This window comes from Nerophis ophidion, linkage group LG06, assembly GCF_033978795.1.
Source record: "Nerophis ophidion isolate RoL-2023_Sa linkage group LG06, RoL_Noph_v1.0, whole genome shotgun sequence".
Lineage (NCBI taxonomy): Eukaryota > Metazoa > Chordata > Actinopteri > Syngnathiformes > Syngnathidae > Nerophis > Nerophis ophidion.
Window position 1 is genome coordinate 66,253,081 of NC_084616.1, and position 13,539 is coordinate 66,266,619.

The following is a 13,539-nucleotide window of genomic DNA, read 5'->3' on the forward strand; positions in this document are numbered from 1 at the left end:
TAAATATGAGTTAACTATGGAGGACATTTGATGAATCAAGATTCATATTTTAATCATTTTGACAGCCGTAGTTCAGTGGTTACTGAACATGATAATTGCTGCCTGGAAAAGGATGATAGGATTTTGTTGACATGGTGAGGAGGAGAGGCAGTAAAGGTTTGAGTTTGTGTGGTGAGCAGTAAACAAATGTAATAATAAGGTATTCTTAAATATTTCAACATCCGTAGCACGGTGTGACAGGGGTTAGCGCATGTGTCTCACAATACAAAGGTCCTGAGTTCAATCCCGTGCTCGGGATCTTTCTGTGTGGAGTTTGCATATTCTCCCCTTGACTGTGTGGGTTCCCTCCGGGTACTCCGGCTTCTTCGCACTTCCAAAGACATGCACCTGGGGATAGGTTGATTGGCAACACTGAATTGACCCTAGTGTGTGAATGTGAGTGTGAATGTTGTCTGTCTATCTGTGCTGACCCTGCGGTGAGGTGGGGACTTGCCCAGGGTGTATACCCCGCCTTCTGCCCGAATGTTGCTGAGATAGGCTCCAGCAACCCCCGCGACCCCGAAAAGGACAAGCGGTAAAAAAAATGGATGGATGGATCCATCATAACTAATATTTTTTATAGCTGTATGTGAAAAATTTAAACAAGACATACAGTTGATGATAGTATAGTACACTGTATATAACATATTTCTCATTTTGTCTTTTTGGTGTAAAAAAACCCCATAAACAATGTTGTTTTGTTTTAATATAATAAAGATGTTGGCAACATTCTAGCAACTCGTAGGTTTTCCATGCGCTCAGTATCTGTCAAACTTGCACTTCATAAAGCATATCGTACCCTTATGTAAACTGCCCTGTTAAAGGGGAACATTATCACCAGACCTATGTAAGCGTCAATATATACCTTGATGTTGCAGAAAAAAGGACCATATGTTTTTTTAACCGATTTCCGAACTCTAAAAGGGTGAATTTGGCGATGGAAACGTCTTTCAATTGTTGACCTTTCACCCGTGACGTCACAAGAGGAAGCAAACCACCATTTTCTCAAACACATTACACACACCTAGTCCAATTAGCTCTATTATTTTCGTTTTTTTCAACTGTTTCCCGTACCTTGGCGACATTATGCCTCGTCGGTGTGTTGTCGGAGGGTGTAACAACACGAACAGAGACGGATTCAAGTTGATTTACGTGGATTGTGCTAATCTGACATCAATAGTCACGGCATGCTAATCGATGCTAACATGCTATTTAGGCTAGCTGTATGTACATATTGCATCATTATGCCTCATTTGTAGCTTGCATCCAGCCTTTCCCTCCACCCACATTTAATGCCAAACAAACACATACCAATCAACGGATTCAAGTTGCAGCAGTGGTCAAAAGATGCGAAAGTCTCTCGATTGTTCTGCACACTTTACCGACGACAGAGATGGCACAGAGATGTGTGGATATCCTGCGACACTCAAAGCCGATGCATTTCCAGCGATAAAGTCAATGAAATCACAAAGGTGAACTTTGTTGATGTTATTGACTTATTTGCTAATCAGACATATTTGGTCCCGGCATGACTGCAAGCTAATCAATGCTAACATGCTATTTAGGCTAGCTGTATCTACATATTGCATCATTATGCTTCATTTGTAGCTATATTTGCATCCAGCGTTTCCTTCCACCCACATTTAATGCCAAACAAACACTTACCAATGGACGGATTCAAGTTGCACCAGTTAAAAGATGCAATCGTTGGTTAGAAGGCGATCGCCGAATTCATCCTCGTTGCCGCTGTCTGTCGTGATATGGCTCAATAGCTTCAGTTTCTTCTTCAATTTCGTTTTCGCTATCTGCCTCCACACTCCAACCATCCGTTTCAATACATGCATACTCTGTTGAATTGCTTAAACCGCTGAAATCCGAGTCTGAATCCGAGCTAATGTCGCTATATCTTTCTGTTCTATCCGGCATGTTTGTTTGTACTGGCATCACGCAGTGGCGTCACAGGAAAATGGACGGGTGGATATAGCGATGGTGAAAATCAGGCACTTTGAAGCATTTTTTCGGGATATTGCGTGATGGGAAAAATGTTTAAATAAAATACGCCACTGGGAACTGATTTTTATTGGTTTTAACCCTTCTGAAATTGTGATAATGTTCCCCTTTAAGGTGGAATTACAAAAAAGCCAGAGGCATAAACCCCAGGTGGCAGACAATTATGGCATGAGGATGCTGTTCAAGCTTCCCCAGTCAAATGTCTGTCAATGCTGCTGTATCTACCTGTGCGACTGTCCTCCATAACCTCATGTACACTTGCATGTGTAGGCTAACAGACCTAAGAAATAGCATTATACTCATACTGACCAAACCGGTCTTCATGGTTTTTATCTTACTCTGAGCAATGTATGTCTGAAATAAAATGTGATGACAATGATGAGCATTCGGAATATTCTTATTGCTTGTCTTGTCTTTAAAGACAATATCAGCCTTTACTGAAAATACTGTGTGCATGGAAACGTGATGAATCTGTGCCAAACAACAGGAAACAATGTGTGCTACACTACAGGGAAAGGAGACAGATGACAGTGAAGCCTTAGTCCACATCAGACTGTGCTCAAAGAGAGGCTGCAATAACAGAGATGGTGGAGAGAAGGAGAGTGGCAGCTGCTGCCTTGGCTGACATCTCTGCTCTATTAGCCAAACCACGGCACTACTTCATGCACATGAGCGCCTCTGGCAGCCAGGTCAAGGTTGGGGAAAAGGGTTAGGGGAGGGAGAGCAAGGGGGGTGTAGCTCAGCTGGGCCACAGAGCGTTGCTGGAAGGACCGCAGCTGGCTGCCAGAGTGCTCATTGCTTTTAAGCGTTGTGAACATGCACACAAATATAAGAGAATAAACATGATGTTAATGGAGTTAGCGGAGGAGTGATGTGAAAATGACAACAGGCTGCTTACCCCAACACTGCTCCGATGATGGCGCCCGCCACCATACCTCGCAGGCCCAGGTTCAGCCTATAAAGACCTCCAGTCACAGCTAGGCATCCACACACACATACATAAACTTTTATTATTGGTTCTCATGAATGAATGCACAGACAATACTATACACACACACACACAAATACATCGCCGTTGTTAGGCATATTTTAGGGAAATCTAGCACCCCTAAAATATTCTTAAAACCCCCTAAAAAATGTGGTGTGATATTTTCTTTTTTTTCTTTTCTTTTTTTACAAATACATGCCGACATATTCATTATTAAGTGGCTCGAATATGAGTTTAAATAAATAATCATATAACCTGTCATTATTCACTCGGTTTCCCCTCACTTCATAGCGTAAGGTAGAGAGCCCCTTTATTGTGTCGGTATCCAATCCATTCCACTTGTTCATATAGAAAATGTCACATCACTCAAAATCCAGTCCACATTTTCTCTGCGACCTTGCTTGCGGTCCTGCAGGTGTGCAGCTTTGAAGCACACAATGCCGCAGAACAACGTGAACAGATGCAAAATGGACATAAGAAATTTTTTCAAGAAAGTAAGTACCGTATTCATCACTACTTGTAGTAAAACATATTAGCTCCACTTTACACCAGGTCTGTGTTTGAGGAATAAAAACATGTCTTGCACACTATAAACAACCTCTGTGCACGTCGTACATTTGTTCTTTTGCAGGCAAATGTTACGTTTCCGCTCTAAAACAATGCTGCTACTTAGTTAGCTAGTTAGCCTGAAATGCATCATGAAGGTCCTGGTTGTTTATAAAGTTAAATGTGCACTCTTTTTTACAATAGCTGTCTTTGGGGTTATTTCCTTCTGGAGCATCAGCTGTGTTTCTCACTTTACACATGGAGAACAGGAGCTGAGCTCATTCACATCTGACTATCATCAGTAGATAATAATAATAATAGTCACTCCACAACCCCTATTGACCTGTAGGAGTCAGGGCAGAGAAGCACAGAAAGTGAGAGGGGAGACGCCTCCACTGGAAAGGTGAGTAAGGGAATGATACATATAAATAAATATTTATATATATATATATATATATATATATATATATATATAAACATACATATAGCTCGGTTGGTAGAACGGCCATGCCAGCAACTTGAGGGTTCCAGGTTCGATTTCCGCTTTCCCCATACTAGTCACTGCCGTTGTGTCCTTGGGCCAGACACTTTACCCACCTGCTCCCAGTGCCACCCACACTGGTTCAAATGTAACTTAAATATTGGGTTTCACTATGTAAAGCGCTTTGAGTCACTAGAGAAAAGCGCTATATGAGTATAATTCACTCACTCACTATATATACATACATACAGTATATACATACATACATACATACTTACACACACACATACATACATACATACATACATATATATATATATATATATATATATATATATATATATATATATATATCTATATCTATATCTATATCTATATCTATATATATATATATATATATATATATATATATATATATATAAGGGTTGTCAAATGATTAGTTTTTAATCAGATTAGTTACATTTTGCAATTGTGATTACTCGCTTGCAAAATTGAAATTAGTTTAAGAAAAGGAACATTTGTACCCAAAGGCAATTTTATTGTCATATTATCATCCAGGAATGTTTTTAAACATTTTACTTGAATGCATGTCATTTATTTGCACCGAACTCGGTAACAGTTTTATCTAAAGTTCTTTCAGGCTGTATTTTGGAGTGAAATTTCTCCTTAATCATTTTTGTAATGATGTATGCATTGACCTATTCACTCACCTTATAGCAGTTAAGGTAAAAGGTTGTACGGTCAAAATCAATTGTATGATTAATCTAAGAGTTTACATGATTAATGCTAAACTTTTTTTGTAATTAATCAATTGAGTTAACTGGTTAATTTTGACAGGCCTAATATATATTCACACGCACATTTTTTCATGCCGCTGTGCCACATTGATATGTCTGTGCTGGCTGCTAATTCCATTCAGTATCAGAAACTATTTTACGATGGAAGCACGGTGAGCATTGTTTTTAACTGAATGGCAGTTGGAATTTATTACAAGCCCCTGATTGTAAAAACAATTAACTACAAGAGCAGGTCTGACTTGGACAATGGGGGTAGCAGAAGAACTCCTGCACTCACCTCCAGCTGCAACAAAATGGCCAAGGGTGTATTTGTCTCGGTACACCGACAGGCCTGTGCTGACAGAACTGGAGGAAGGACAGAAGAACATGGGAGACACAAAAACATGTCATCAAATCAAAAAATAATCCTGCACTTGATCAATAAATTGTTGTGATGAAATAACCAGCTGAAATTTAGAACTACAAGTCTTAAGATAATGCATCACAATTGTAAAATGTCCATACAAACCTTTATGGTCAAAAGGATATATACAGTATATATTATCAGAAGGGAATATACACTAAAACTTTGCATGCACATTGAACGATACAAACTTGTGTGCACAAGTTTGAAAGTACATCGGTACCTCGGCTTACAAGAGCACCTCGAGAGCTGTCTCTCGGCTAATTGTGATGCTTTTGGTTTCAAACAAAAATCTAGGTAACATGTCTCCTCATGACTCGTTCACAATGTCACAGTGAAACCCATAAGAGATGCCCAAAACATGCATTCGTTTGAATTAGCTAAGAACTAAAAAGACAAAACTCAGTTGAAAGTGAGTGTGAGGGACAGTGCTGACAACAATAAGCAAAGAAAGAAATAAGTGAAAAACACGATCAAGGTTTCAGTGTTGCCGATTTGGCAAAGCAGTACAAGTATAGCGTTGCTACGATAATCTACGCTGTGCTGAAACATATTAGGTCAGAAAAGGATATAATAAGGCTGTAAAAGCTATAATAATTTACGGTGTTAAAAAAGTTTTAAACGGAAGACATGTATCGATGAAACTATGAAGATCCTGATGCCCAAGCATCCGACCTTGAAACTAATCTTAGGGAGGTCACTCGCACTAGGCTCAGTAAACACGTACGAGAGGCTAATCGCATCACTAGCTACACAAACATAGTTGTATACGTCGTTTCCAATGACACTAGGATGAGACAGTCAGAGATTACAAAGAGGAACATAGTTTAAATTTGTAATCTTGGGAGAAAGATGTCTTAGCAACGAGTACTTGTCATGGGCCCCCTGCCTACGAGTAGCAATGATGAGAAGTGTAACAGCTTAGTCTTGCTAAACAAGTGACTCGCTAGTTTTTGTAGAGAACAGGGACTAAGGTTTATTGATAATTTGCCCTCTTTCTGGGGCAAGCCAGCCTTGCTGAGGAAGGACGGCTTTCACCCTAACCGGGAAGGCGCCATCCCTCTACCTAGAAACATAGATTACTGGTTGAGTCACACTTGACTAACAACACTAGAGCAAGCTCGGAACAGGCAATTACAGTGCCTGTCAGCCCGTGTGAGGAGTCAGTTAAGCTAGAATTAACCAGTACCAGCGTGGAAAATTCCTGTACAAATAGCGTTTCTTGAAGAATAATGTATGATTTACAGATTTTTTTTTCTGTAGTGACTGTGCCAGTGTGTGAAGAAGACATATCGAGGACCCAGATTTCCCACACCCGGACGCGGGTCACCGGGGCACCCCTCTGGAGCCAGGCCCGGAGGTGGGGCACGATGGCGAGCGCCTGGTGGCCGGGCCTGGCAGAGCCCGAAGAGGCAACGTGGGTCCCCCACCTCCAAAAGGGCTCACCACCCAAAGCAGGGGCCATAGAGGTTGCGTGCGATGTGAGCTGGGCGGAAGCCGAAGGCAGGGCACTTGGCGGTCCGATCCTCGGCTACATAAGCTAGCTCTTGGGACGAGGAACGTCACCTCACTGGGGGGGGAAGGAGCCTGAGCTAGTGCGCGAGGTGGAGAACGAAGGCTAGATATAGTCGGACTCACTTTGACGCACAGCAAGGGCTCTGGAACCAGTTCTCTTGAGAGGGGCTGGACTCTCTTCTACTCTGGCGTTGCCGACAATGAGAGGTGACGGGCTGGGGTGGCAATTATTGTTTCCCCCTGGGTCAAAGCCTGCACGTTGGAGTTCAACCCAGGGGACGAGAGGGCAGCCTCCCTTCGCCTTCGGGTGGGGGGACGGGTCCCGACTGTTGTTTGTGCTTACACACCAAACAACAGTTCAGAGTACCCATTCTTTTTGGGTACACTCGAGGGAGTACTGGAGAGTGCTCCCTCGGGTGATTCCCTTGTTCTGCTGGGGGACTTCAACGCTCATGTTGGCAACGACAGTGAAACCTTGAGAGGTGTGATTGGGAAGAATGGCCGCCCGGATCTGAACCCTAGTGGTGTTTTGTTATTGGACTTTTGTGCTTGTCACAGATTGTCCATAACAAACACCATGTTCAGACATAAGGGTGTCCATATGTGCACTTGGCACCAGGACACCCTAGGCCGTATTGATCGACTTTGTAGTTCTATCATCGGATTTGCGGGCTCACGTTTTGGACACTCTGGTGAAGAGAGGGGCGGAGCTTTCTACCGATCACCACCTGGTGGTGAGTTGGCTGCGATGGTGGGGGAGGATGCCGGACAGACTTGGCATGCCCAAACGCATTGTGAGGGTCTGCTGGGAACATCTGTCAGAGAAAGTTTCAATTCCCACCTCCGGAAGTACTTTGAACATGTCACGAGAGTGGTGCGGGACATTGAGCCCGAGTGGACCATGTCCTGCATCTCTATTGTCGAGGCGGCTGATTGGAGCTGGGGCCGCAAGGTAGTTGGTGCCTGTCGTGGCGGTAATCCTAGAAGCCGTTGGTGGACACCAGCGGTAAGGGATGCCGTCAAGCTGAAGAAAGAGTCCTATCGGGTTCTTTTGGCTCATCGGACTTCGGAGGCAGCGGACAAGTACTGAAAAGCCAGGCGGTGTGCGGCTTCAGCGGTCGCGGAGGCAAAAACTCTGACATGGGAGGAGTTTGGGAAAGCCATGGAAAACGACTTCCGTACGTCTTCGAAGCGATCCTGGACCATCAGCCGCCGCCTCAGGAAGGGGGAAGCAGTGCACTGTCAACACCGTGTATGGTGAGGATGGTGTTCTGCTGACTTTGACTGCGGATGTTGTGGATCGGAGGAGAGAATACTTCGAAGACCTCCTCAATCCCACCAACACGTCTTTCTATGAGGAAGCGGTGCCTGGGGAATCTGTGGTGGGCTCTCCTATTTCTGGGGATGAGGTTGCTAAGGTAGATAAAAAGCTCCTCGGTGGCAAGGCCCCAGGGTTGGATGAGTTCCGCCCGGAGTTCCTTAAGGCTCTGGATGCTGTGGGGCTGTCTTGGTTGACAAGACTCTGCAGCATCGCGTGGTCATCGGGAACGGTGCCTCTGGATTGGCAGACCGGGGTGGTGGTTCCTCTCTTTAAGAAGGGGAACCGGAGGATGTGTTCCAACTATCGTGGGATCACACTCCTCAGCCTTCCTGTTAAGGTCTATTCAGGTGTACTGAAAAGGAGGCTACGCCGGATAGTCTAACCTCGGATTCAGGAGGAACAGTGCGCTTTTCGTCCTGGTTGTGGAACTGTGGACCAGCTCTATACTCTCGGCAGTGTCCTTGAGGGTGCATGGGAGTTTGCTCAACCAGTGTACATGTGCTTTGTGGACTTGGAGAAGGCATTCGACCGTGTCCCTCTGGAAGTGGGGAATGCTCAAAGAGTATTGGGTTTCGGACTGTCTGATTGTGGCGGTCCACTCCCTGTACGATCGGTGTCAGAGCTTGGTCCGCATTGCCGGCAGTAAGTCGGACACATTTCCAATGAGGGTTGGACTCCGTCAAGGCTGCCCGTTGTCACCGATTCTGTTCATAACTTTTAAGGACAGAATTTCTAGGTGCAGTCAAGGCGTCTAGGGGATCCCGTTTGGTGGCTGCAGAATTAGGTATTTGCTTTTTGCAGATGACGTGGTTCTGATGGCTTCATCTGGCCAGGATCTTCAGCTCTCACTGGCTCGTTTCGCGACTGGGATGAGAAGCAGCACCTCCAAGTCTGACTCCATGGTTCTCGCACAGAAAAGGGTGAAATGCCATCTCTGGGTTGGTGAGGAGACCCTGTCCCAAGTGGAGGAGTTCAGGTACCATTGAGGGAAGAGTGGATCGTGAGATCGGCAGGCGGATGGGTGTGGCGTCTTCAGTAATGTGGACGCTGTATTGATCCGTTGTGGTGAAGAAGGAGCAGAGCCGAAAAGCAAAGCTCTCAATTTACCGGTCGATCTACGTTCCCATCCACACCTATGGTCATGAGCTGTGGGTTATGAATGAAAAAACGAGATCACGAGTACAAGTGGCCGAAAGGAGTTTCCTCCGCCGGGTGGCGGGGCTCTCCCTTCGAGATAGGGAGAGAAGCTACGCCCTCTGGGAGGGACTCAAAGTAAAACCGCTGCTCCTCCACATCGAGAGGAGCCAGATGAGGTGGTTCGGGCATCTGCTCAGGATGCCACCCGAACGCCTCCCTCGGCAGGTGTTTTTGGTACGTCCAACCGGTAGGAGGCCACGGGGAAGACTCAGGACACGTTGGGAAGACTATGTCTCCCGGCTGGCCTGGGAACACCTCGGGATTCCCCGAGAAAAGCTGGACGAAGTGGCTGGGGAGAGGAAAGCCTGGGCTTCCCTGCTTAGGCTGCTGCCCCCTTGACCAGACCTCGGATAAGCGGAAGAGGATGGGTGGTGTTGGATTAATTGTAAATAAATTATCTAATTTTATTCAAATATGCTCATGCATTGTGTAAACAAGCTGAAGAGAAATTAAACTTGCCGTTAAATTGAAATTAGGCTGACCTACCAACTTCAAAGAGGAATTGGCAGATGGCACAGAGCAACGCAGGAAGTTGCTGTATCCAATGTATTTGCATGTTTTAAGTTCTCACAACAGGTGTTAGGTTTCCAACACAGCTGCCAATACCCCCTTCCTCCCTTAGTGCAGCTGTGTGTGTGTTTGTAATGTAGGGCTTTCCCAAATGAATTAAAAAGGCGAGGAGAGTGGAGAAAGTTTTCAGAGTGAATTAGGAGCCTGTAACTGACAACTTGCTCCAGTTACTCTCCTCATACGAGAAAAGCAATTACTGGTTTGTCTTCTATTCTCTGTTTCTGTGTCTTTATCATTTCTCATGGTATTTGACCCTGACAGATGGACTGTGCCAGAGGTAGACATTCATTCTACTGAGTTGGCAAATTAATGCTTCATAATCCATCACAACACAAAGCAAATTATCTCTAGATCCCCACCATATTATTCCTAGATGTGATCAAAATTACTGAGGTCGAAATAGACGTAACGTTAATAATATCAGAACTACGGATACCGAGGGTTGCAAAATTCCGGGAATATTCAAAGTTGGAAACATTCCATGGGAATTAACGGGAATTTCTCAATTCGGAAATTAAATATCGAGTCTTTGTAGTCTATTCAATTGAATAGAAGTTGAAAAGGATTTGCAAATCATTGTATTCTGTTTTTATTTACGAATTACACAACGTGCCAACTTTACTGGATTTGGGTTTTGTACATACGCTCACCTAAATATTTTAATTGAGCCAAGCCCTAATAACGTCACCTTGGTGATCAAGGCTGACTGCAGCTGGTAATTCCTCTTTGCCATCATAGCACACCATTGCCAGAATTTGTCTCACAGCGATGACTCAGTGTTTCCCATGTATTCATTTACAGTAACTGTAGCGGCCAGCCATAGAATCCCCAGCCTGATTTTAAAGTCGGGTCATGCAATGTACTGCAATATATGTGACTTTGAGTGTGTGCCTCTACAAGATGGTGCCTGCTGACAATGATGAGGGACATGGGAGGTCGGCGAGCAAGAGGGAAGTTGGTTGAATTAGCTCAGGTTTGCGTTCTGCGTGTGAGTGACTGAGCAGACAATAAATTGGGACATACATTTAACTTCTAATCTCCTCCGCTAAAAAGTTTCTCATCAACACACAGCATTACTGATATTTTTAATCTCACTTGAAAATGGTGACGAATGCAGCGACTCTCCAGCTCCATCGGATTCCATATCTCACAAAACCGCGGATAGCTGCATTGTGGGCCGCACGCTGACACAAAACACACAGACAAGAAAAATTAACAATCACCAGTCTTGTAAAGGTCATTTTAAATTGGAACAAATACATAAAGAACGAAATATCAATTTGTCCAATAGCACGTACAAACCCCACAAATGAACGTGTAATTTGTATAAAAAGCGTCGGGATTTCACCACAAGTAAAAAGTGTAGTTTTTTTTGTTTTTTTCAGATTTTGCAGCACAAGTTGGTAAAACTTTTCAACATGTTATTAGAGCTGCCATTTTCTGGCAATCATATTCACAAAACATTGACAATGGTATTTGTTATTTTTTAAATTGTCTGAGGTTTGAGCAATATGTTTCTGTAGTGAGCACACATTCACAAACAGGTCACAGAGTTCAGAGAGCACCAGACTTGCCTGCTAGGACAAACTTAGTGGTCAATACTATTTTCCAAAGAGTTGCGTAGAAATGCATTTGATGTATTGTCAATTTTGTTCTATTAAAAATGTTTTGGAACATTTGTAAATGTTTAAAATGATTGCAATTGCTAATTTTTTTTTGTCCAGTTTATGTTAGCATTAAGATAGCGCAAAAGAGTCAAACATCATCTGTTTTTTTTTTTTCATTGTTTTCAGTTTATACTAGATTGTAGATTTAACATGATTCCTAAATGTATGTGAAATTCATGTGTACAATAATGTTATTTCCTTTGTGCGCTTTGTTTTACAGTAACGTCATTGTGTAGATCCGAGGTCTCCGAATGGTTGCATAGACCAGTGGTCTTCAGGTAATGGGGATTCGATCTATTTCGCTTTCAAAGCGCTCTAATAAACATCCCAAAACCTCCATGAACATTTCATATACGTGCTGTAAGTAAATATGTTATGAGGTAAAAGGCACATTCATAATATGTACTATTTACAAATTTGGTAATTTTTAGCATTATGGTGGCACATAGATTTTACAGAGCGCATTGGCTATTTGTGTAACAAAAAATACCAATTATGGCATTACATCAACTACTTCGGGACAAATGATGATTCAGAACCTTATATTTTGAAGCCTGAGTATAAGAAGGATGAGCTGCTTGTTTTATATGCTGAGTGATAAGCAGAGCCAAACACAAAGCATCGTAGAAATACGCAGATAATAAAACAATGTCTGCTTTCATGGAATGCCGACTGATGGGATGGTTCATGTTTCAACTTGCGTTCCCTGGTTAGATGATCATCATAATCCTCAAATAAATAATGACGGGAGCAAACGAGCATATTATCCAGTCTTCAGGTATAAATCAAATATCAAAGTCGACAAACTTTTCCGTTTATGGCCACATCTTTCTACTACACAGGTGAGAGGCAACATTTATAATCCAGCCCAAACCTTTACAAACTCAGAGGAGATGCAGCACCTCACCGGCTCAGTATATCCATAGCTGCATAAGCTAGTTACCGTTGTGATCAAGGTGCGGTCGAGTTCTTACTATAACAATGTTGCTAATCCTTGGGTAATATGGTGGTCACAACACATAATTGGAATACAGTGAATCCGGAAAACATACACAGCGCTTTACTTTTTCCACATTTTGTTATGTTACAGCCCTATTCAAAAATGGAATAAATACATTTTTGTCTTCAGAATTCTACAGACTACACACCATAATGACAATGTGATTTTTTTTCCTTAATTTTTCAAATTAATTAAGAATAAAAACAAAACAAAACATCACATGTATGTAAGCATTCACAGCCTTTGTTGATGCACCTTTGGCAGCAATTACAACCTGAAGTATATTTTTAAGGGGTGCCACAGGCTTGGCACACCTATCTTTGAGCAGTTTCGCACATTCCTTTTTGCAGACTAAGATAAATGCAGCAATGTACAGAGACAACCTTGATAAAACCAACGCTTCCCATCCTACCTGATGGTGCACGAGAGGTGCCGCAAAGAGGAATGGTGTGCCAGGCCTGTGGAACCGTATTCAAAAAGACTTGAGGCTGTAATTGCTGCCAAAGGTGCATCAACAAAGTATTGAGCAAAAGCTGCGAAAACTTATAGTCGCAATCAAAGGTTTACATACACTTGTAAAGAACATAATGTCATGGCTGTCTTGAGTTTCCAATAATTTCTACAACTCATATTTTTTTGTGATTGAGTGAATGGAGCAGATACATGTTGGTCACAAAAAACATTCATGAAGTTTTTTTTTACTATAAATGTATTATGGGTCTGCTGAAAATGTGACCAAATCTGCTGGTTTAAAAGTATACATACAGCAATGTTAATATTTGTTACATGTCTTTTGGCAAGTTTCACTGCAATAAGGCACTTTTGGTAGCCATCCACAAGCTTCTGGTTGAATTTTTGACCAATCCTCTTGAAAAAATAGGTGCAGTTCAGCTAAATTTGTTGGTTTTCTGACATGGACTTGTTTCTTCAGCCTTGTCCACATGTTTAAGTGTGGTAGTATTATGCTCTGGGCCTGTTTTGCTGCCACTGGAACTGGTGCATTAA

General features: G+C 42.9%; 2 protein-coding genes across 3 annotated transcripts in view; one reads left to right on the plus strand and one right to left on the minus strand.

Annotated features, from left to right (window-relative positions):
- Positions 1 to 13,539, plus strand: part of LOC133555136 (calsequestrin-2-like) — a 123,443-nt gene that overhangs the window by 61,578 nt on the left and 48,326 nt on the right. Inside the window, exon 2 of the mRNA XM_061904651.1 lies at positions 11,755 to 11,812. The gene's annotated coding sequence lies outside the window, so the exon portion shown is untranslated. The remainder of the gene's footprint in view (positions 1 to 11,754; positions 11,813 to 13,539) is intronic.
- The window catches only part of timmdc1 (translocase of inner mitochondrial membrane domain containing 1), a 37,480-nt gene that overhangs the window by 12,434 nt on the left and 11,507 nt on the right, over positions 1 to 13,539 (minus strand). For both annotated transcript variants that reach the window (XM_061904654.1, XM_061904653.1), the window contains exons 4-6: positions 10,963 to 11,051; positions 5,139 to 5,206; positions 2,948 to 3,026 (exon numbers count right to left, since the gene is read on the minus strand). In XM_061904654.1, the coding sequence (XP_061760638.1) occupies positions 2,948 to 3,026; positions 5,139 to 5,206; positions 10,963 to 11,051 (236 nt within the window). The remainder of the gene's footprint in view (positions 1 to 2,947; positions 3,027 to 5,138; positions 5,207 to 10,962; positions 11,052 to 13,539) is intronic.